We start from the raw sequence: 25,295 nt of genomic DNA, 5'->3' as shown, positions 1-25,295 counted from the left end.
ACTTGGAGCAATTTAGAGATGAGTGACTGTAAAGCCCGATTCTAACGCCTAATTTATATAATAATAATTATATATTTTCTTATATAATATTTTCACAATTATATCGTTAACAATACTTTTTTTTTAATAAAGATAAAGATAAAGAACAATCATATTTTGTGAATTTAATACATGATATATCGTTCTAAAATATTTACAATAATGTATTATTTTACACAATATATTTTTCTTTCACTTTTATTACAATATTTACATTGATAGTGAAAATAAATTTACAAAATTGTAATAGATTCATCAAATAGCCTCCACATTCCAATTCCTTCCAAGGAATACCACAGCTATATCAACTGCAAAATGATCTGGAATCCAAAGTAGATCCATCTATTTTGTAATATATTTAATTTATAAAAACAAAGAAAAGAAAGGAGTAAGAACAATATCCAATAAATATAATAACTCAAAAGAATATACAGAATTATTTATAATCAATATTAAACACACACATATATATATATATATATATATATAAATATATATACAGATCATATATTAAATTTTCATGATACAATAAAATTTGAATTATACTTGTAGTGACTAGTCAGGATAAATGAGCATCATCATAACATCAACCAATAAAAGGATATTTCACCTTAATCAACAATAGGATATTTCACCTTCATTTCTTACTCATTTAAATCCCCAAGGTCAAACCTCCAGCTACAAATAATTCAAACTTTATCTTCTATGGCCATAGAATATTTATCTTCATAAATACGTGAAAAAATAACAACAAAACGAGTCCAAGATATCACAACTATAACATAGTTGATTATAAATATATTTACAATAAATATATCTATGTAAAAAGAATATATTAAGAATACCAATGATATAAATAAAAATGACCATCATTATAAAATAATGAAACAATATAAAATATGAACACCTTAATATTTATTATAGACAAAAATAATCAAAGGTTAAGCAAATAAATGAGGTTAGGGACACCCCACTAAATAAATATACATAAAAAATAACATAAATAAATAAAAATAGGAGTAGATAAAATTTTAAAGAGATAAGGTTCTCCTCCCCTTACCTTGTTATTTTGAAGAACACAAGAAGAAAAATTTTGCTCGTCACTTTCTTCGTAATTTTCTCACTTTCACTTTCACTCTTTCCTTTCTTACTTTCACTCTCTGTTTCTACTTCTCGGTGCCTTATTCTTGCCTATAAAATTTCATCCGTTTAGCAGTGCAGCAGGGATAAGTTTTATCCCCCGCATTTAATGCTTCTCACTTTTTTTTTTTTTTTTTTTTTTTAAACCAAATGCAAATTTGTAGGATTCGAACCCTGGTTCCCTTAAATGATAGTCACATGTCCTACCCACTAAGCCATTTTATTTTATTTGTTCATATCATCATTCAAATTTATAATAAATTCTTCTTTTTAGCTAATATTATAAATATTTATAACATAACTAAATAACTTATATGTATATATATATATTTTTGGTTTTCTAATTCTAAGATAAAAATAAAATACTAGTGTTTATATATTATATATATATATATATAAAAAAAAAATTAATTACACATGGAATAATAATAATATTGAAAATATTGTTCCTGAAATTTAGGATATTACAGTGACATTTTGGAAAGTTTCCTAAAAAGTGTGCAAGTGAGGACAAAGCACATTGAAATGTCTTATATTGGTTCATATGGTCATTCGTTGATCCTAAAAGCGAAAGGACATCTTAGAAAGGGCTACCCATTAAGGGTTCTGATTGATGAAGGATTCTAACTAACGAAGAGTTGTGTGAAGTGTCATCATGTGAAGTATCGTGGATTAAAGTCATTAAGACATCAAATCTGAAGGGTGTTACAAATGGTATTAGAGCATGGTTCTCTCTCCTAGTCCAGTGTGATTCAAGGACAAATCAAGCAAAATCTGGTGGGCTTGGAGACACCGGAATGAGAGAGATTCAAAGATTTATACAAGTGTAAGATCATACAATTGAGGATAACATAAAAGAATTGATTTGTATTACCTATATTAACAAGATGCATCTACTTTTTAATAGCTCATCACTTAAAAATTTCACAATTAAACATGTTTGGCTTAAAACAATTTAGGGATAGGTAGCTTTTTGAAAAGTTTCCCTATGTATATTAATCTAAGTCATTATCTCAAAAGGAGAGATATTATATTAAAATAAAATTAGATAACAAATGTATAATACAAATTTCCTAATCTTGATAATTTAATTTCATAAAAAAAATATATTGATGTTATCAATTGTCTACTTGACAACAAATATTTTTTTCACATTTCTAAATATTAATATTAATTTAATATATTAAATTATTAGGCATCATCTTAATTATCTTTGCTCACGTTTAATTAAAAGTATTATATCTATTTTTATTGTTATAGTATTAAGAGATAAAAGGATAGTTAATGAAAGGATAGTTAATGAATTATTTGTGGAAGAGGCATAAATATAACACTTTATTTTAATGACATTGATGCATGAGTAAAATTAGACAAGAACTCAAATATGATAAAAAGTAATCTCATTAACATCTTTTAATTGTTAATTAAGGTCATTATTTGAAAGTCTTTCTTTATGAGATATTTATCTTTTACATTATCGACCAAGTTACAATGAGCATGAATTTTGGAATTCAATAGATAAATCTCCTTTTTTTTCTCTCAATAATAGATAAAAGTGTGTTGAAGTTGAATATATATGATTCAGTTATCGGTCATTAACTAATATATATGATATATAGAAGAGATTAAAAATCAAATATTTTAATATCATTCGTTTGAATTTTATGTTAAAACTATTTATAAAATCTTCGGTGCTATGAAATTTAGTAAAATTAATTATAAAATATAATTAATTCTAAATAGTTAATATAGTATCACAGTAAATTATAATATGATGTATTTAATCCGTAGTTGAAAAAATATCTATTGTTTAATATTATAATATAACTAATTGAACTTAAATTATTTTTTATTTTTATATAATATAAAAATTTATTGATTAGAGATATCATTAAAATTACAAAAATTTCATAGAATTTTTTTTGCAATATATTTAATTACAAATAAAAATACTTCAAATTATTTTGTAATATTAACGTGTCATTTAATAAATTAGATTAGATATAAATTAATTATCAAGTCAACATTTTGTTTAACAGTCATTTAAATATACATTTTATTTAAAATATTTAACATCATTTATCCATTATAAGATATTTACATAGTATATAATTATTATATATATTTAAAAATAGTATATTAATAACATTATAAATTAATTAAAAGTGTTTCACGTGTATCACACGAATCACCGATCTAATTTAATTAAAGTGTATATAATAACTATATATAGTTAAAATCACCGATCTAGAAACCCAAAAATTTTGTAGTTGTTTCTAAAATGTTAAATCAAACGAGTAATTGATCGTTTAAATTGTTATTAAACCACGTAGAGACGATAATTCGTTTATTTTTACTTTATAACTTGTACAATCAGTACATGAAGGTGTTCTAAAGAGGCACAATTAATGCTGACGGGTGATTGCAATTAAGGTCGATTCCCAAAGGAAAACAAGGTTAACGTTGAAAATTGTGTGAAAATAGGATGAAAAATCCAAGGGATATTTTTAATAACACTAACATGCAGTATCACAGGACAAACAAGTGGAACTAACAGTAATAATGTGTTTAGATAAGAAATTTTAAAAGTTTAAGGAATCATTTATCCAGGGAACAAACATGTACTTAGTAGCAAAAATCAGAAGAAATGAGAAAGATTAATAACTCAAATGCTTATATTAATTGTAAAAAGGTGTTGGACCACCTCATGTCTATTCTCGCATAAAGTAAATCAAATCAAGACTTTCAAGACATTAAAGGCCTTCAACGTGTTCGGGGATATATGGCAAACCAGAATTAAATTCTTTAGAATTTTTTTTCATTAAATATATAACTTTGACACATTTTGAAAAGGATCTAATTGACAAAAAAGAACAATGAATTTCACAAAATATAATGGATCACTCTTATCGCTGATTCCCCAGTACCAGTAATTTAGCAACATAGATATAAAAATAATAATAATAATAACAATTAGACATTTCTTTTTATTTTTTACATCAAGGTGAGGGAAAAAATGTTTTTAGCAATACATTTAAAAACTTCCGGGTGACCATGGGGCCGTATCACCCCCTCCAACTACACATATATACACAAACCGTATCAAGTAAATGTTTATAATTATTACAAAAATATAAACTATAAATCTGAATTATACAACTATACATAAATAGTTAATTAAAAATTGTCACATAACTATAAAAGCCACAACAATTCTTTTTAATCTCACTCTATATAAGAACCAAATTCAATAATTTTTCATGTAGACACTAAATTCAAAAGTAAAAATAAACATCACATATATGTAAGGATCAAAATTTTAGTTTAACCTAGAGAACTAAATTAGCCATGTGATCCACTTGTACATTGCCATCAACCACATAAAAAATGGGCTGTTTACATTGGCACAATCTGCAATTTCAGTTATATCGTTACTTTGACACTAGTTGTACACTTCCTGACGTACCAAAGAATAAGTTAATAACTCGTATAAACTCAGTTTCTTAGTAAACTTCTTTCCCATTGGAATAAGCCAGATCTCTCTAAATCTACAGGAGATAAACAAGCCGACTCTAATTTATTTCCGCTAAGAACATTTGAGATAATCACTAACAAAGTTTGGCAAGAATGATATTCCTCCATCTTCTGAGAATCAGTGAGCTCCGGAGTATGATCCTTCCAGGGATGATAAAACGACCTAAACAACAAACAGGTCCTCCAATTTGATTAGTTTTCAAGCAAACATAAATACCAAAAATAGACATCGTTAGTGATAGCAGTAAATTGTTTAAAAATAAATTAATATTATAAGGTCAATTAAAAATTCAACGCTAGAGTCTCCAAAAAACTAGACGTGACCCAAGAATTATATAAATTTAGCTAAGGAATTATGTTTTCCTTATTTAACATCATGACTACAGACCAAATAAAGATAAGAATTAGAAGACTCGGAAAAATTACCATCTCCAAGTTGGATTAGCTTCAGGAGGACACCGTACCCTTGAACTGTGTGATGATATTAAACTATCGTAGTCTCGCAATAAATCAATTCTGCCCACTAAAGATTGAAGTAAAAAGCATAAATATCTGGCCCAAAGCGGGTCGATACAAACATAAAACTAAAATGTTAACTCTGATGAATAAAGTAGCTTACCTGCAAAATTAGAGTCACCAAAAATCAGGAGACAGAGAGCACATACAACTGATGGTAGCATTTCAGGATTGATACCAAGAAGCAGTTGGAGATAGAAAATTGTTGAAGCTAGTAACTCCTCAGCACCAATATCAATATCATGTCTTTGTCCGGAGGTATTTTCAACTTGAACCAGTAAGGAATGCAGGGATTCAAAGTTGTGTGTTTCAGTGAATCCTGTATCCATATTATCAGATGTTTTATGGAGTTTTCCAATGATAACTGATGCTGTCAACCAACGTAGATATGCTGAAACTACTGAGTTCTTTCGAAAATCTTCCCTTAAATTATTTCTGAAAAACTGAGACTCGTTGAACCCCAGCCTTTGTGAAGACTCTGACTGTAAAGCAGTTGTAGTTGCCCAGATAAGAAAGCTTTGAAGCCTTTCTTGATTCTGTATATGTACAAGTGTGGTGGTTATTCGTACCCACTCAAAAACAGTCTATATAATTAAGACGTGTAGCATTTGTACTTGTGATCATGTATAGTTATTGCACGATACGATCCACCCACTCATTTACCAAAATCCATAATTGTAAGCAAATTGATCAAAATAAAAAGATGTATTCCCTTAATCAGAATTGTGCTTTAGCCTGATGATGTACATCTTAGAATGCATGATTCAGTTCTAAAAGAGGAGACAATTGGGAAAAAGTAATAAACTCAAAATAGTAGTGTATTCATAATGACAAAGGTAATCCGAATGGATTACATCAAGCCTTTTATATGGGCAACAAACTAGCAAAACTCAACTACCAAAGACCTAACCAATTATATCTCTAATAGTATGCAATTTCTCCAAGGAATAAACATTTAATATAGTAGAGTGCGAAAAAATATAATAAACAAGTCAAATCTAAAAATCAAAACAATTACAAATGCCAAAAATATTTTCAAAATTAAATCTTTTACAAGAGCATGAGTAAAATAATTTATTATATAACATATAGTGAAGGTGAGTAATCAAACCTAATCATACAACATTTGAACAATTTTAAACCCTACGAAGTATGAACAGTGAATTTCATTTATTATTTTCATATTCAAGTATCATATTAACCAATACACGATGTAAGTGCATTGGTGTAGCTTAAGTCTAATAAATACATTAAATTATAAGCAATCCAAGATTGATAGTATGTCTTTCAGCAAATGATTTAAAAAATATACAATAATCAGTGATCAAGATTTTTATATTAAAAAATAAATAAATGAGGGGGATCAAAGGAAGTACCATCAAGAAAATGGAAACAGGAGGTGCATTCATAAGTATCGCTTCAAGAGCAAGCTCTGGTTTAATGCTTTTTATGGTTTGATTACACACACTGCCAGCCTGGTACATCTGATACAAGCCCTCAATTGATAGGGTAAAATGTGGCTGATCTACTTTCCTTTTTTGAGATAATTTCAACATTGATGCCATCATTCTAAGAAAAGGATTAATTAGTACGGCAGTTCCATTTGCCAAAGTAACATCATGGAGTATGAAATTAAATAGATTGGATGAAAGCTCCATGAGCTGCTCAAGGCCATGATTTTGCAACCACTTGGAGATGCTTCCAGATGAAATAACATCATTGACAACCTAAATAATAGTAGCGGTACTCAGTGCAAAGGAAAATGAAAACCGCAATTCAAAAAAAATAAATAAACAAATAAACAAATATGGACATGGATTGTTTTTCAAGCATAAACAGGTTACAAAATTTAACAACAATACATTAAAATGTCATTAGCAAATCAGTTAATATGTAATTTCCACTCAAGGGAATCAAAAAGAAAGCTTTGACTATCAATTTTAGGCAATAACCTTTATGGTGTTGAAGCTAATCCAAGCTTATAGGTAAACAATAGCAGGTAACCTTTCATATAAGTTCTAAGGGAGTGTTAGTCTCACGTTATCAATTTTCATTCCCGAGAATCCTAGGAATATAATAGTGAGAATGACATTCCCGGATATTTTAAGAAAATGTGTTTCGATAGTGATGGTAATGTTTTAATAAAAGTGGGTGTGAAGGAAGTTAAAATGAATAAAAATAAAAAACAATTGTGACGTCATGGGAATCAACTTACTCACCTCCTCGCTTGGGAATAGAAGTATGAGAATATGGAAGTTATTTCATTCCCAGGAATAAAATTTGTAACCTAGTAACAGATATGAGAAAACACATTCTCTCTATCCATGTATTTCCCAGAATATTGCAAGATAACTTGAAACAAATGCCCCCTAAATGATCCAGCATGCCAAGGAAATTAGGAGGGGGAGTTTTCCTGAACAGTCTTAGGTCGCAAATAAAATTTAACATGCACAAAAGACAGGTTAATGACTGTTTTATGATTTAAACTTCCACCTTTTCAGAAAAACTTGGATTATCAGACAGGCTCCAAGACCAGAGGGATCAGCTTTTGAGTAAATGCAATATGTGCCCAAAGATATGGAGTGTTTACACTGGAAAGAGAAGAGAGAAGAGGGACATGGCAGTCAACAGGCATAGAAGGTGGTAATGCAAAGCGGAGATTCTGTAGCAGCTGTAGCAATGATTGGAAAAAAAAATACTTGGAAGGAGAAAGATTCAGAAATTGTGAGAAACAGCCTGTGGCTTGGGACCTACAGTTCTGGTAGCTGAGAAGGTAAGGTATATCTTTTGAGTTTCCTAATCTCCATTCTACAGTCTTCCTTTCTTTTGGTGTGTGTATTCTGACTTGATAATTGCTATAAGTTAAGTGAAATGCTGTGAGATCTAGTGGTTAGGTTTAACTCTAAAGAGTGTTGATACATCCAGCACTACATTCAATGAACAGCCTTGCTCAAAAAATATGCAGGCTGACATGTTATAATTTTAGAAAACCCCCAACATATTTGAATGAAAAATCAGGAAAATATTAACAGTTAGAATTAACGAAACATAATAAATAATGCAGGTCAGGAAATGGGGAGAAGGACCTTTTGGCATCCAATAGGTACTACAAACTGAATGAGTATCGCTTACCTTCAAAGCTACAAACACATGTTTCAAGAAATGTTTACTTTCATCTCCATTAAGCCTCTGTCTGGTAACTGAGATGAGACACGAAAACCATGAAAATAAAGAACACTCATTCACTAGATGACGTGCAATCTCACGCAATTTAACAGATTTCTTTATCACCTGCAAAATGAATAAGATATCCCTATGTTAAATTGGTAGAGTTAAAAGGAATAGTCACAGCGAGAATCACACTGGAAAAAAGCATATTTCATCATATTGCAAAACATCTCAAACCATTGAAGGGTGTGTTGGGTAAACAACTTAGTAAAGCACTATTCAGCAAGCATTATTCAACCCTATGAATGCCCATTTCTTCAAGGAGAAGCATAAGTTAGATCCACTTATCCAAAGCTACAATCAGAAACTCCTTCACATTGATGCCATCACAACTATGAAACATTTAAGGTGATAATAGAAATTTATTTCCGATAATAGTTCTCATGCTCTAACCACCTGGTTGTTTAAAGTGCAAAATCAGGTCCAACAAAAAACAGCAACTTAAAAATAAAAAATAAAAAGACCATCAGGCATGGGAACAGGTCAGATGTATCAACGGATGCGAATAGGTCAAACTTTGTATATACAAGTCAAACCTGTTCTATAAAATTCAAGTCTAAATCCGACCTAGTCTTTTTAAAAAGTCTAGTTTGACTTATTAATCTATTTTACATAAATAATGCAAAATAGGCTAATAAACTTAATTTTAAATAAGCCAAAAAGAATATCTTTAAATATGTGTGCGAGTCTTTTTTTCATTTGTCTGATAAAAAAATAATTTATTTTATTCTTATTAAAATTTAGAGTTTAAAATAAAAATTAAATACTAAAATAAGAGAGACAACTCATGCATATCCATTACAGTCATGCGATAAAAAAAGATAATCTTATCAAAAAAAGACTTTCTAAATATTTTATATATCCTATTTGAAATATTCTAAATAAACAATCATAAAGATGAAGGGAAAGAGCAGGCAAAGATGCAGTTGCTAGAGTTCTTATTTTCAATTTCTTGATTTTGTACGAATAGGAAATGGAAATTGTTTAATAAATGGCAAAAATATTGATAATTTAAATATTTGTATTGCAAATTTATTTATTTAATTAAATTGTTAACAATCTAATATGTATATTATTTTTTATTATATCATATAGATAAATAGAGTGACCTATCAAGTCTAATAGATTTCTTTATAAGCTTAACCCAACCTTTCAAAATAAATAGGTATTTTTTTAAAAAACATAAACCTGACTTTTTTATTAAATAGGTCGGGCCAAGCCAAACTTTAAACAGACCAATCCATAGGTCCCTGTTTAAGGTCTTGCCTATTGCCTATTTCCATCTCTATATACATCCAAAAAAAATTGGCACAGTATCAATTTTTTGGTAGAAACAGCATCTGAATATTACTATTAAGTTGAGTTTAGACTTGTGAATTGTATAATTAAGGATCCAAGGAAAGCAATTCAATTTAACAACTTTAAAAATTGGCACGAGAATTTGTGATTCAATTCACAATATGACAAGCAAATTAAAGGATAAATACATTAAGTTGGGTAGAAACACAGTGGTAATTTTCAGCAATGCATACCACAAAATAATAAATACTTATATGACTTCAACACTACCAGTTAAAGTACTAAGACAGACAAACAGGAAAAAGAATAAAATAAACCAAGTTTTAAGAATGTGCATTTACCTCAATAATCAGGTTCTTTGACTCAAAATCTGAAAGAGAATTAACGTAAAAGTTCATTAGTTTCTCAAGGACAGAGTTTTTGATATATATTGTGGCATCGTCATCTGAGTTCAGCCCTGCATACACTAGCCTAAGGATCCAAGACCTTTTTGCTTTGAAATTGACAGAGGTACTCCCGAAAAAGTTATCAAACATAGGTATAACCTACAAAATTGAAGCAAATGAAACATAAAAAAAAAAATTAAAAATTACTTTTCAATGGAAAAAAGAAAAATTCTTGTATAACATGTAAAAAAAAATAGAATTCAAAAAATAATGAAAAAAAATCAAGGCTGTAGATATATACCCTCATATCCAACATAGAAGAATTCATCAAAAAATCTGTTATAGCCGCATAATGATCATGTGACGGATCTAACAATACACAAGATGCCTCTGCTGCAAATAAAGAAATAACTGATGGGATTCTTTGCCATGGATCTTTTATACTATTTTGAACAACAGAATTTAATAGAAGCTGAAGTCCCATTTCATCCTTCTTCTCTTGGCACTTCTGTAAGACATTTCAATTGTTAATCAACCATAATCTTTCAACAAGGAATAGATGCATATATACACACATACAGGAAAGCAATAATGAATGTGATATAATACTTGAATTCCACAGATCCTATCCAAAATGCTTTTGTGTTGTCTAATGAAAATAATGCTTCATTAAAGAGCACTCAAGCCTACATATTAGCGCTTGGAAAAATCGCAAGCCCAATAATACAATAAAAAATCATTTTGGCCCTGTCTTGCCACAAGTTAGGGCTTCTAGGAATGTTTTAGAGACTTCCACAAGCTCACTCAGTCTCGTAAGATCCTCTAGCTAAACTTCCCCAACAGGCTTGCCTTTTGGACAAAATAAAAAGAAACAGAAAAGTTGTCTAATCTCTTTGCATATCAATAATTAAAGTTTTCCTCCTATAACATCATAAACAAAACAACAAAGAGACACTATATACATGACCCAATCCCAAAGCAGATGTAAAAGGAATAAAACACCCATAAAAATAATGCCATTTTCATCTCACCAATTAACCAAATACAGTAATAGACCAAAAAAATCACAAAAAACAGTGACAATTATTTGGCATCCTTGTTCTTGCCAAAACCTTAGAAATAAATCATGAGAAACTGCCCCAGGGAAAAAATGAATACTCAACATACCAAATACAAAAGGTACACAAATACTTGGCATCCTAGTTCTAACCAAAACATTTGAAATGAATCATGACACACTGCCCTGGGGAAAGTGAACAGTCAACATACCATTTAAGAAGTAGGTCTCCATATGGGAGAAAAAAAAAGTTTCAACGATTTACAAATAAATAAATGACTAATTCAAACTTTGAGCATATGGAAAAAAGTAAATCAGAAATTGCCATAAAGAAAATTTATATGATAACAAAATAAGCATAAACTGATAATAAACCCATTTCCAACCTCTAATACATTCTTAAATTTATAAAGAGTGTCCGAAGCTAATATTCTAATTCCATGGTCTGGTGAAGACATGCTAACAAATGCAATTGCAAGCAACCCTGACCCAGCAAACTCCACAGGATCTATATAGGCCTTTGAGAGGCTATGAATCGAAAATCGCAATATAAATACTGGATCATATTGTTCTCTATCTTCAACATGAGAAGAATGTACCTGTATAGGATTTTAAGTAGTTAGCTAAAATAATGTCAAGAAAACTAGAATACAGACAGGAAACCTAGATTTGGGCAGGTAACTAAAAAACATGCTTCAACCTTTTTCCCGACAGTATCCGGTTCATGTTCAATCTTGTTCGCATATGGTACCTCATCAGAGATACATCTATCATAGGGGAAATAGAGAACTGTTGACACGCATATGTCAGGGTCAATAGGAATGTTGTCTCTATGCTGGCTTATGTACCACTCTTCAATTGTTTCTGAACCTAACTTGACATTCTGAGACCAAAGGCCACCCATAGACTCAATTTGTTGCATCAGATTGCATATCGCCAAATCAATCCAGTTGAGTGTTGCGCCATAAGAATGACAAAGCAGTGCATGAAGTTCTTTTAAATTTATGTCAATGTCATTTCCATGATCTGAATCAGTTTGACGAGCCTTTATACATAAGAGTGCCCAAAGCAATTTAACAATTTCCAATGGTCCTCTAGAGATCTCAGTTGTTTGCTCTACATGTTTCTCCTCATTTTCACACTGATCAAGAGAAGGAATCACAACACATTTCAGAATGCTAGATACAGGCTTCAAAAAGGAACCTGCTAGTTTGCGCACTGAATGGAGAGTCGGGGCAAACTGTGAATGGGAAAGCAACAACTGAAGATATAAATCACATAATATCCTCCCCTCACTAAGCTGTGATAATATAACCCGGAGGGTTTTCATTGTTGCAAAATCACCAAACCTATAGAGAAGAGCAGATCTGATTAACTGCTCAAGGAAGGAAATGGATTTCAATTGAATAAGATCATCATGCATCTCTACAGCCAATTCATGAATACCCTTCAACAAAAAACCTTCCAAGTGATTATATAGCAATGAAATGTTTGTGCCTTTTGCAGATCTAGATTGATCAGAGGCTAATGAAAATTTCTTGACGATTAACTGCCAAATGTCCACCAAAATATTTATGAACCGTATCCTGGATGTTCCCAATTTGATTTGAATTTTCCCGGAAATATCCTTCAAATTCCCACCTGCTTCATCATAAAACAATAATATTCTACAAAGTGATATCTTTGCAACAACACGATTGATGATGTTCAAAGACTGACACATAGAATAACTATCAATAACTTGACTATCACAGTCCATCAGGTCATCATGTGTAGCAAATTTTGGGCAAATGGATTTGAATAAATTTAATCGCTTTTTCAGTTTCATTGAACCCCCATTAAGAGCAAAGTGATACTTCAACATATGAATTGATTTCCCAAGAAGACTACAATCAATAAGACAAAGAAGTTCTTGAACAGATGATGGAAAGAACTCTCCATATTGTTCCTCAAATATATCTTTTGAGGAAAAGCTCTTCCACTGACTGAAACCTTTTAAGAGAATTATTGAATAAAAGCAAGGTATATGTTTAAAATCTTTACGACTCAGCTCCCCAAGTCTCTTAGAAATTAAGCTCAAGTATGACAATGCGGCCGGTAGAAGCAACACAAACTGATCTTCTGAAGGAGTGATATCAAAGGGATGTCCCACCACACCAATATCATTATGTAAACTTCTATTCACTGTACCCAAAAATAAATGCCCAAAGATTGTTGAATGCAGGGAACTCAATTCAGTAAGAATATGTAAAAATTTAGCTTTCTTCACATTTGTCTTAAAAATGCAATGGGAAATCATTTTCAATGGAGTAATCATTATAATTTTCCACATGACCAACAGCAAAGGATGAAAAGTTTCTTGTTGCATATGTTTCTGCTTATACAAGGAATTGACAGCTTCAAGCAGGCATCTATCGGCACTATCCATTTCAAAACTTACAGAAAACTCAACTACCTTGCTGTAAATCTGCTCAAAAATATCAGCTTTCATATGCTTTTCACCCATTTCCCAAAATAAATCATATGGTGCCCTGTTTCCCGTTGACTGCTGAAAATAAATGGATAAAGCACTGAAAGCATCTGCAGCTAAGGAACATCCAACAAATAAAGAGGATTTCCTAATTGGCAAATCATCTACATCAACACTACTGAACATCCAATCCACTAACTCAAGGAGCTGAAAAGGGGATACAAACCGATGCAAAGTATGTAATGCATACAATGTTGGAAGGAGAGGCATAAAATCTTTACTACAAATGCACAGCTCAAATCTTACTCTGACATCCAGAAATAGTTTTTGTTGAAGGTCTTGAAAAGCCTTCACAAAATTATCAGCAACATCTTCAGCTTTTGAACAAATGTGAGTACCAAATAAAGACCACGTGTAGTCTAGAGTCATTGTTAATAATTTTAAAATTGGATTGCCAAATTTGTGAAACCCCTCACTGGATAGTAAATTTAGCATATTGAAATCATTCTTTACATATCCATTTAAATTGTTCTGACAATTTCCCAAAGATGAGGATAATGACATCAAAACACAAGGATGACAAAAAATGGTTTTAATCACTTCTTGGCTGTTATGTCTTGATGAACAAAAGGCAGAGTTCTTAGACCCGTGAGAATCATTTTCTGAAACCAACAATCGACCTAACAAGTTCCCTACAAGAATAATACAGAGATTCAAAAGTTGTTCAATTTCAGCTATTGGCCTGAATTCATAACATAACTGAATCTGATGAGTCCAGAACAGCACGAGTTGCAGATTGGGAAGGAGAGAGCAATCATTTATGGACTCAGATAATTTATGCAGTAAAAGCATTTGTATTTTAGATAGCTTTGATGTTTTAAGACTATTCATACACATCATTGCAGGAAATACCACATGGAAAGGTGCATGTTTTAGAAAGATACTAAATGCAACAGCATCAGCTTCAGACGCATCTAAAAGTTGGCCACAAGTTAGAGAGTCCAGGTTCAATGCAAGATCAGAAGTCCCAACAGGAGCTGCATTTCGACCATCACTGCCAAGATCTGAGATGGCCATATCCAAGGCAACATAAAACATTACAGTCCATAACTTGGAAGCATGGAGAAGAACACTATAATCAAGAAAAGGTACCGATAATAAGAGTGGGAAAGGAACTTCAACTAAGTCACGTGAAATGACCACTTGTGATGGCAGATTTGTCAATATTTTATCAGTATCTTCCAATATAATGGAGGATATGAAAGCTATGGTTGTTTCCGCAATCTCATGGCCAGACCCACTATTCAATAATCTATTTACACTACCAAGCGCACTTCCCAAAGAACAATCAGGAGGGACAGATTCTTCATTTTTAGAGAAGAAGCAACTATTCCGTTGGTATGATGTGCTCTCCACAAAGTCCAATAAATCCTTCAAGGGCTTCCACTCAGAAAAAACTTCATCACATTCATAACTGCCACCAAATCTCTCTGTCAAGTCTGCATGAACTAAAGCAGATAACAATTCAGCATTGACCTAGCAAAAACAAAGATCTAACATTAGATGTGCACAAACTGCAAACAAATTTAAGAAAAAAATGTGCAATGATGCATTATGTACCTGTGTTTGCAAACGATACTTGACTGTATTGCAAGTGTATAATAATACCATTGATTTTTTAGGCAACGAGCAGGATCCTGATTTAGGTCGGATCACCTTTAGACACTTCTCCAACACACATATGATAAAAGGGCTAAAATGAGGTGATGAATCTGAAATTAAAACCACTAAATCAACAATAGAGCCAAAACTTTCTCCACAATTTTGGCAACATCAAAAAGAAATGACAAAAAGACAGGACCATTACTGGATACTAAAAAAATAAGCTTATGCATTATACATATCATAATTCTACAGAAATATACTGATCATTTTAATTTATGAAGCCAGATAAAAAATTAATGCAGCAGAAAAAAAAAAGAGAAAAAAAAAAAAAAGGAAAAGCAGCATATGATATAAGTGATTTTAGCTTTAACTGTATACTAAGAATTAAAATATGAGAATATAGCTAATCACCTTTACAACCTTCCAAACAATGGACATAACTCATGAGAATATTCCAATATTTAACTAAATTATTCCCCAGTGTAGAAACAGCATCACACAAGAATGATATGACAAATAGAGTCAAACTCTGTAGTACATCAACCTCCAAGATTTTGACAGGGGATTTCTTTCTGTGATAACCAGGTAAAAATAAAAACCATGCTTCTATCTCGTGAAGGTTACTGTCAAAAGCACCAGTACTGAACATAGCTGCCCATGCCAACCTGTATGCCAGATCCCTTGTTTCATTGTATGGTGAAAACATTAACAATTTAATGAATGGTTGTAGGTATTTGTACAACATGGGTGGAGTTCTCATAGGAATTTCATCGTCAGGACACCAATCAATGTATTCCACAAGCAAAGATAACAATGAAACCTGCAGATGACTTGTTAATTCTAACGGATTTTTTAGAAGACCCTTGAAAGTTTCAAAAGAATTATCCAAAGTCAAAGGCAGAGCACGCTGCACAAGAAAAACAGAAAAGGAATATAAGATAATATCATATATATTTGAATTATTTAGAAGAAAAAAAAGTATGAATTTCTATTAAAATAAAAGTAACAGTTACACTAGATTTCCTTTTCTTCAATAGGATGGTTCAGCAAGAAGCAGATCCATTAGTTAGGGAGACATGACATCCTTAGATGTAACAACTAACAAGTACAGTTCACACAACAGATGAGATTTTACTTTAAACTCAATTCACATTCAACTATTTTGCTACATCTTAATATCTGACTGATCTGCTGTATAATGCATTTGGTGCTTATTAGACTTTCCCATAACAAAGGCAAAGAAAGAGTAACTTCTAAAATAACTGCAGAATTATATTTTGAGAGTAAATTCAATCCCAAAAATATAATTTCATATAGACATTTTGTCGTCAAGCGATAAACACAACAAGGAAAAAGAGAAAATAATTCCAACCCATACCTAGTTTAAACCATAAGTTTTTATGCTGATTTTTTTTTTTCTGAATCAAATCAATCATTGTCAAACACACAAAGATGTATAACAAAGCTTTGTTCAAATAAACAATTACATTTAAACAAATGATGCACCAAGAAAGGTTATAATACAGTGAGCAAACACTAGAATATAAAAAGCCATTTAAGAGAACAAACCCATCATAGGAGACTTTTATGTTTTAAGAACAAAATGCATTTACAATTACATATCCTTAATTTAGTAAATCCAACAACATAGTATCCCAGACACTAACCAAAATACCAAAATGCTAAACAAACAGAAATATGTCTAAAGGAACTAAGTAATAAAATTATTCAATTGAAGTATTTAACTTTTCTATTTTTTTTGTTTGATCACGATATATTTTCCTATTAATTTAATTTTTAAGTATTAGTGTCACCCAATGGCTTATACAAAATAAGATTTTATAAAATTGAACTTACACGGTAATATCTGATGGCGTCAAGCAATTTAGACAGTAAGTATGATTCCATGTCTTTCAATGTGCTAATATCCATGGAACGAAGATCCACTCCCCAAATTTTCCCTATGCTATTAATGAAATCCTCTTCATCATCCAAATCATCTGCTCTTAGCTCACTATTAATATCTGGAATAGAACTTATCCCAACAACAACTATATTTATATCACTCTCAGAAGTATCCTTTTTTAGCTTCTTCCTACTACTGCTGTTATAATCATGCTGGCATGCATTTCTCTTTAAACTTGAGTTGCGAGCTTCAAAACTGGCATCTAAAGAAGAAAGTAGATTTAATAAAACCTGCAGATCAGGAAGAAAAGCTTGAACATAGTTCTGAATTTCTCCCTTGACAGACACCACATGTTGCATGAATGAATTGTTGGAACTAGAATTATCGTTCAAACCACCAAAAAGAGAGTCCAGTAATTTCAGCAACTCCAGAAGAAGCCTTAAAGTACCATGTTTCACATAAGGTTCAATGTGAGGCAGTCCCCTATTAAACAATGACCTGCTGAATGGCCGAGGAAACAAGCACTTCACAACACTTTGCAAATCCATATTGTCAAACAGGCGTGAATTATTTGACCTGAAATTGACAAATTCCTTGGAAAGGCCCTTACCCACTGACGAAACTAATTGAGCTGCCACAGATATTGCAGAAATCCTGCAAATACAATCAGTCACCATCCGAATAAACAGGGAGAATGAGAATGAAATGAAAAAGAGAAAAAAAAAAAAAAATACATACATACATATAAAAAAGAAAAGCTAGCAACACCGATTACATGGTTCAAGCCCATCAAGATCTCAACTAATCTCTACAACTATGGACAAATGGAGTCCTGAACCATGTAATAGTTTCCCCTCTTAACACAGTCTATATTATTAACAAAATCCCACGCTAGACCCTCCAATCTATGATTGGCCAATGGGTTGTTAGTTTTCATCTAATATTTCAAGAGAGTATTAAAGAGTGTGTCAAATATTGCATTCCTAACAACAACAACAACAAAAATAAAATCCACATAATGAATTCTAACCATGAAGAAGACTTATAATTCTCAATATTATAAGGAAACTCCTTCAAATACGACAACCCAAAAGACGCTTTGGCATCAACAATAGCGAAAAGCAAGTCCGAATGATACTGAACTTCAGTGACCCGCAGCTTCTTCATGAGCCCCAGAATCCTCCGCGGATTACCCTTCAACCGCATTTTCAAATCCGGCATCAAACCATTACTCGGATGGGTACAAACTCTAACAAGCACACCAAACGCCACGTCAGCAGCTTCACCACCACCCTCCCTTCCACAAACCTCAACCAACTGCTCCAACGCCGCACTCTGAAACAGCACACTCCGAAGCGCCGGAGACACCAACGACTCTCCAACCAAAACCCTATCCCTCAGCACCGACAACGCAAACACCACAGTCTCATCATCATCCTCCGCCAACTCTCTAAGAACGCGCGAATACATCTCCTTCTTGTTCAGAACGAAACGCAGCAGCCACGGCTTCCCGACCTCCAAAAACGACATCGCGAATCCAACCAACCACTTCCGCGGCAACGCTATCTTCGCCGCCGGCCTCGCAATCCTATCGAACTCGAACACCTTCGCCAGCTCCGACGCCAACCTCGCGCCGCGCCGCACTATCGAAGCGGAGAGCGACAGCGCCGCCTTCTGCCGCCGCGACTCCCGGCTCTCCACCTCCTTGTAAATGTCGTGCAAGTGTTTAGCGATGAGTAACTGCGCGAACTCGTCCAAGTATTTGGCTACGCTCACGCTTTCGGCGTCGCTGGCGACTTCTTTACCTTCACTGTGGCTGAGAATGGCGGAAATTAGGTCGAACACGTAGCGCATCCCTTTCTCTTCTTTTCGAAGCTTCAACGCTTCCAGAAGCTCCGAGCAGCTCCGGGAACCGCGCACGTACTCGCGGAGCAGGTCACCGCCGGTCTCGGACTTTAGAAGCCTCGCGAACTCTTTTGCGGCGTCGGAACATAGCTTTATCTCCGGCGAGGTGAGTCGGTGGAGGAGTTCTTTTAGTTTCGCTTCGTGGCTTACCTTCGCTTGGAAATTTGGAACCGCGGCGGATCCCTCCGCCATGGACACGGCGGTGGATGACGGCGGAGAGCGGAGGAGTGAGGGAGTTAGCGGCGCCACTTCGCACCGCCACCCAAGTCTAGTGTTGTGTGTAACTGTGTTGCGCTGAAACAACGGGCAAGGACGCAGGTTAAACTTTGAAGTTTTAAACGGCGTCGTTTTGAGTCGTGATTGAAAAATTCAAACAAATATATTCATCATCATCTAATACAAAAAAACTGAAAATATCATAATAACATATGTTTCTTTATGTATTATAATATAATATAATATATCATATATTATCCCTTCAAAAAAAAAAATATCATATATTATTATATCATAAAAATTATATTAATTATATTATTTTGTTTTAAAATAAACAAAATCTTAATAAAATTACTTCATTTTTATTTGAATTTTAATAATTCAATTATTAAGTTAATATAAAATTTAAATAGAGGGTATAATTTAAATCTACACGTTGAAATTTAAAACAATAACAATTTTTTTGAAATTTATTATGAAGGTTGTTAATGAATTTTAACCTGGATTTGGACCTTGTCGTGGTATAAATCAACATAATTTTTAGTATTTTAACGAATTAGGATCAAAAGCTCTTTGTCACAAGGTTCTATTTGTTCAAATCCATGATATCAATCTTATTGTGACAAACTTGCGGAATTCTGACACTTGGAATTTTTAACTTCTTGTTACACCGTTTCTTAATAAGGTGTGTAATTAAGTATTGATGTGCTTATACCTTCACACCCCATGGAGAATGATGTCATTGTTTAATATGATAATTACTAAGAGATCCACAGTCTCCTCGACTTATAATTGATACCTTTGCCAAATTGATGCTCCTCATCCTATTTGGAAGAGAATTTGGTGTATGGTTGCTCATGAGAAAAAATAGATTCTTCTTTTGGTAAGCCTATAAAGCTGCTTTACTAACCAATAACAAGTGTTATACTTGTAGTTTCTCCTCAAGCACAACATGTATTAGATGCTCTACCCAAGAAGAAAGTATTCCCCATACATTAAGGGATCGCCCCAACTCCAAAGAAGGTTGGTTTCAAATGGGGTTTACTTTATCTAGTATCTGGACTTGCTAGGATATCCAACAATGAATCACAACTACTTTGTTGTTCAAACCAACTTCTCTCATTCTTTCAATTGTTTGGTGTCTGTGGAAATGGCGCAACAATTTCGTCTTTGTAGAGAATAAGTGGAATATCCAATATGTTTGCACCATGATCCATCGTCCAAATATTGAGCTAGAATTGTATTTTTCAATGATGACTATACTATCTATTAAGGAATGGAAGTTATATGTAAAGTTAATTGTTGATGGCTCTTGACTAGCCCATAATACTATGGCTACGTCAAATTGTTGCTTCCACCAAGAACCTAATATTAGACAACCAAGGGAACCCAAAAACATCATTACAGAAGTAAACAACAATAAATGATTTGTGCTTTCTCACAAGCTCCTTAGCCTCCATCTACCTTTGGCATTAATAACCACTCTAATGTTCCAAGAAAGAATCTGCATCTTTGAAAAAAAAAATCTTTAGGGCAAAGGATTGGTCAACCAATCATTAGACCACATTAACCTCCAAGCATCTGGTCCTTAGTATCTCTACATTTTGCGTGTTCAAAACTAAATGCACTAAGTCAACCCAAGTATCTAGGGGGTTCCCATCCATATGCATGTGAGAATTTGTCGCCATACTAGGTTGTTAATGCTTAATTGAAGTTGGTTGTCGGATATAGATCATATAAAAAAATATAACCAATTTTTTTTGTTTGGGCAATCGGACATTTGTGGTAAGTTTTAGGTTTAATATTGTTATTTTAGCCATAAATCCAATAAATCTATGGTAATGTTAAGTGTATTTGATTAATATTAGTTGATACAAGTAGTAACAATTTGTGTATCTTAATTAAGATTGTCAAGGCTTCAATCTTGATTTTGAGTATGCAATAAGCTATATTGAAAATGAAATATTTATCTTATGTGTGCTCAGAGTCCCCAATGAAAATTAGTAACTATTTCTGACAATAGATATTTTGTACCAATATCATATTTACAAAAAAAAAATGTTAGGTGTATTAGGTATTTTAGAAAGGGAGTGTGTGAGAGTTGTTTATTTCAAAGAATAGACTGGATTCAATTAAACTACACTTATTTTATTATAACTAAAAAAAATATGCATAATCCCATGAATTACTTTTGTAGTGTTTAGCATTTTATCATCCAAATCCTTGATTTCACAAATTGCTACTAAAATTGCGAAATAGGCCCAATCGGGCTAGCCTAGCTTGGCTTGCATGAGCGACATGGTGTTTTAAGGTCAGTCTAACTTGGACTGAATAACATTTGAGCCTATTTTTTTTAGCCCAACATGGTCCATGTTAGGCCATTAGGCTAAATTGGTTCTAAAAAAATATAGATCCAAAGGTAAAAAAATTAAATTTGGTTTTTTGTAAATTGAAAACAAAAGAAATGTCCAGTGAACTAAATTGGCCTTAAACTATTAATAATTATTTAATATGGATGATGCGAAAGTTCTCCTTGACATTGAATGAGATTGAATGTCTCTGGATGAAGTACTAAGTAGAGATGAACTTGGTGTACTTGTTTGCTTTAATATATTAATCAAATAAATTACACAAATCATTTTTTAATTTATTCATTTTTTATTCATAATCATATGGATAAAGCCACCTATAATAGAAACTTATAAAATTTAACTCCATCTTAAGGTCAAGAATGCATCCAAATGCAAAACTAATACAATATTCAATACTTATCAAATTTGGTTTCACCCTTATTACCATATTTGTAGTCACCTGATCTTCACAACACAAATATTTATTCAATCACATGATCTAACTTCTATTACATAAGTTAGTCTTACTATATCTATTACTAACTATATTTTTTAAAAAAAAATTTATTGAACCAACTTACCAATTAGTCTAGCCTAAAGCCAAAGTCAAGCTAAATGGGTAAAACAAAAATGATTTATTTTTATTTAGGCCACTTTTTTTAAGACTCAACCTAAACTTGTTTATGGGGTGGCCAAGTTAAAATGGACAACACTAGTTGCTAATTTTGTCATTGAGGTAGGACCGTAGGGTTGGGATTTATTTATGTCCTTCAAGACTAGAGTAGTTGTCATCCGAGTATGACTAGGAATGACAACTTTGGGTTCTACCCAAATGCCTTTTTTTTATTCTTGCAGATAATTTTTGTGGGTTGATCATGATTGTTATATGCAAATGAAATCTTGCAATAAATTGTGGGTTATTGAGTTCGTAACAATAACAATATTCTTCTTTCCATCACTAGCTTCTTCTTCATGCATGCAATTATTCTTCGATAAAACATTAAATTTGTTTCCTTTTACTTCTTTACTATTACTTGATTTGATACACACATTATCCCCTAAATGCTGATATTTAGAAATTAAATTGGATTTTCCTTTTCTTAACTACTATCAACAATCTCCACTGGGAGGATATCATTAGTAACTGATAATTGAGATTTAGAAGATATTAACTTTGTCATTAACTCTATTTGACCTTGGGGACTATTGAACCTTAACCCACCATTGCAATTTGTTTCTCCACCACCAGAATATGGTAGTTTCTTGCCACATGACCATATCAACTGCACGAGGTGCAAAGCATATGAAAACCTTCATATATATCTTACATTGTATCATGTTTTGTTGAAGCAAAATTTACCTACCACTAGAATGCCTAGGTATATCTCGATACAAACACATGAAATAGCCTTATAGCACATTTAGAGTGTTTAGTTCCACCTTGATGACTTTACCTATGGCTAATGATATATTTAATAAGACACTTTCATCATAGGACACCATGTTTAAGCTAGGAAAATGGACCTAAATAAGTCTTTTATCCACTTTAGAACACATAGAAGTCTAACATCCATGAACAAATAATAATTAAAAATCATCCATGGATCTTCATCGATTACTTTTTTATGATCCTTGTCTATATCAAAACTAACCATGAAGTATCCATGAGTGATATGTATCAATTCAAATCCACCCTCCAATCTCCAAAGTGATCATAGCTTCTCCCATATGGTAAGGAAACCTTCATTCTTTTTGTTCCTACCGTAAATCCGTTGTCATCGTTAGAGTCACCGCATCCGAGGTATTGTCCACTTTGACTCGTTAGGCCGTCACGGTTTTGTCTTTTAAAAGGCGCCTCGGTGGGTTAAGGAGGGAGGGTGTTTATAAACTACCCTTAACCTCGACTCCTAAGTGATGTGGGACTTTTAGGCATACCGGAACAAGCCCCCAGTCGATGCTAAGGGCCAAGAGTGGCCTGGACCCTCCTTCTAGCACCAATGTTCCTACCGTAAATCTGCTGTCATCATTAGGGTCACCGCATCCGAGGTATTGTCCGCTTTGGCTCGTTAGGCCGTCATGGTTTTGTCCTTTAAAAGGCGCTTCGGTGGGTTAATGAGGAAGGGTGTTTATAAACTAGCCTTAACCTCGACTCCTAAGCGATATGAGACTTTTAGGCATACCGGAACATTTTGCAAAAAGCTTCACTGCAATGCTTTTCTTCCATGATTAGCATAGATAATCAAAAGCTTTAAGTTCTATGGAGAACTTAGGCAAGAAGTAATTTCCTCCCTCTAATTCATTATAACATCATTGATGAGGTTTCTTGGTGTTTTAGAGTTGGTCCGCTTCCCTGACACCTTATCCCTAAACGACATATTTGAAATACTACCTCTACAAGTCCACAACATCTTTGTTTTTAACTAATGGATAAATTAATTTAACTTATAAAAAAATTATTTCATTTTTTTCTTGTTTTTTTTTTCATGTAATAAGTGCTCATAGAGAAATTTTTTTACACATATTCTTAATCCACATTCTTGCAATTAAAATTTCTACTTTATAACATTTTTTTTTGGAACGGGCAAAATCTTTTGTGCTTCCTTGTTTTGTACCTAATGGCAAGTTCGAGTTAAAGTACATGCATGTATATATGAATGCTTCAAATAGAAATTTTATGTGTGTTGTGGTCGAATTAACAAAGGACACTGTGTATACCAATCCATCCACACATCACACATTAATTTCCCGTTGACATTAACTACAAAATTTCGATAAAAATGGGAGCAAATTTAAATTTATTTGCTCGGTGAACTTTCAAACAAACATTAATTGAGTTATTCAGCACACGTTTTTACTTGAAAATGTTTACAAGTCCAAGTAGCTACATACCATCGATTAGACAATCTCTTAGCAATTGGCCAAATCTCATAATGCAGTCACATACACCATAAATAATTATCAAGTTAATTTAGGACACAATAATTATTATTAACCTAGTCTAGGATAATTATAATATTAATTTTATATATAACATCTAATTGATTTAATTTTTTTATAAATTAAGAAACTCAAGCATATATATGTTACATAAACCAAAACCATCTATAAAGATCTTGTGATCTAAGACCATCTAATTATTTTTCCTCATACACTCCTTTGATTGAAGAAGTAATACCCGTCTCAAGTTAAATCTTATATCTTTAAAAAAAAAAAAAAAGGTTGCATCTTATATTTTTACTATTCCTCTTACATCATATATTGTTATAAAATTTATATTGATTCTGTCGATAATTAATCTTCATTAAAAAAAACTTGATTGATTATCTCATTTTTAATAAGGATTTTTTTGTCAATCATATTTTTTTTACATATAAAATTTAGATTCAAGGTTTTATTTAAGAAAATTAAGTTTAATACTATCTGAATCAATGACTTAGTCAAAATAAAATATGATGGTACTTTTGAAAAGAAATTCGTAAAGATATTTATGTATTTTTATTTTCATTTTTTTCTTCTAAACCCTAGATATTTAATTTAAAAAAAACAATTTTATTTGAATCAAACAGTCCCTAATTCTCTCAAA

The 25,295-nt window shown here is 32.3% G+C and overlaps 1 protein-coding gene across 3 annotated transcripts; it reads right to left on the bottom strand.

The window, feature by feature from the left end:
- Positions 1-4,392: 4,392 nt before the first annotated feature.
- EMB2788 (ribosome 60S biogenesis amino-terminal protein) lies at positions 4,393-19,485 on the bottom strand. 3 transcript variants are annotated; one of them, XM_020374972.3, is made up of 13 exons: positions 18,271-19,483; positions 17,192-17,894; positions 15,746-16,241; positions 15,290-15,441; positions 11,900-15,205; positions 11,586-11,798; positions 10,444-10,650; positions 10,098-10,301; positions 8,362-8,520; positions 6,606-6,956; positions 5,333-5,765; positions 5,140-5,236; positions 4,393-4,876 (listed from the first exon to the last, which is right to left on the bottom strand). In XM_020374972.3, exons 1-13 carry the CDS (start codon positions 19,335-19,337, stop codon positions 4,675-4,677), a joined length of 7,590 nt encoding a protein of 2,529 aa, XP_020230561.1. In that variant the 5' UTR covers positions 19,338-19,483; the 3' UTR covers positions 4,393-4,674. The 3 variants fall into 3 exon arrangements, with proteins under 3 accessions (XP_020230561.1, XP_082924612.1, XP_020230562.1); XM_083068486.1 differs by having other exon boundaries at positions 18,384-18,517; XM_020374973.3 differs by lacking the exon at positions 11,586-11,798 and having other exon boundaries at positions 18,271-19,485.
- Positions 19,486-25,295: the final 5,810 nt, after the last annotated feature.

Source organism: Cajanus cajan, chromosome 2, assembly GCF_000230855.2.
Source record: "Cajanus cajan strain Asha chromosome 2, NIPB_CcT2T_4, whole genome shotgun sequence".
NCBI classification, from domain to species: domain Eukaryota; kingdom Viridiplantae; phylum Streptophyta; class Magnoliopsida; order Fabales; family Fabaceae; genus Cajanus; species Cajanus cajan.
Note: the sequence above shows the minus strand (reverse complement) of the source record. Positions and strands in the feature narration are given on the sequence as shown.

Coding starts and splice junctions, on each gene's coding strand:
- EMB2788 (XM_020374972.3), bottom strand. CDS start 19,337: ATGGCGGAGGGATCCGCCGCGGTTCCAAATTTCCAAGCGAAGGTAAGC. Junction 11,799..11,899: donor CGGATACTGTCGGGAAAAAG/GTTGAAGCATGT, acceptor AATCCTATACAG/GTACATTCTTCTCATGTTGA. Junction 8,521..10,097: donor CAAAGAACCTGATTATTGAG/GTAAATGCACAT, acceptor TTCATTTTGCAG/GTGATAAAGAAATCTGTTAA.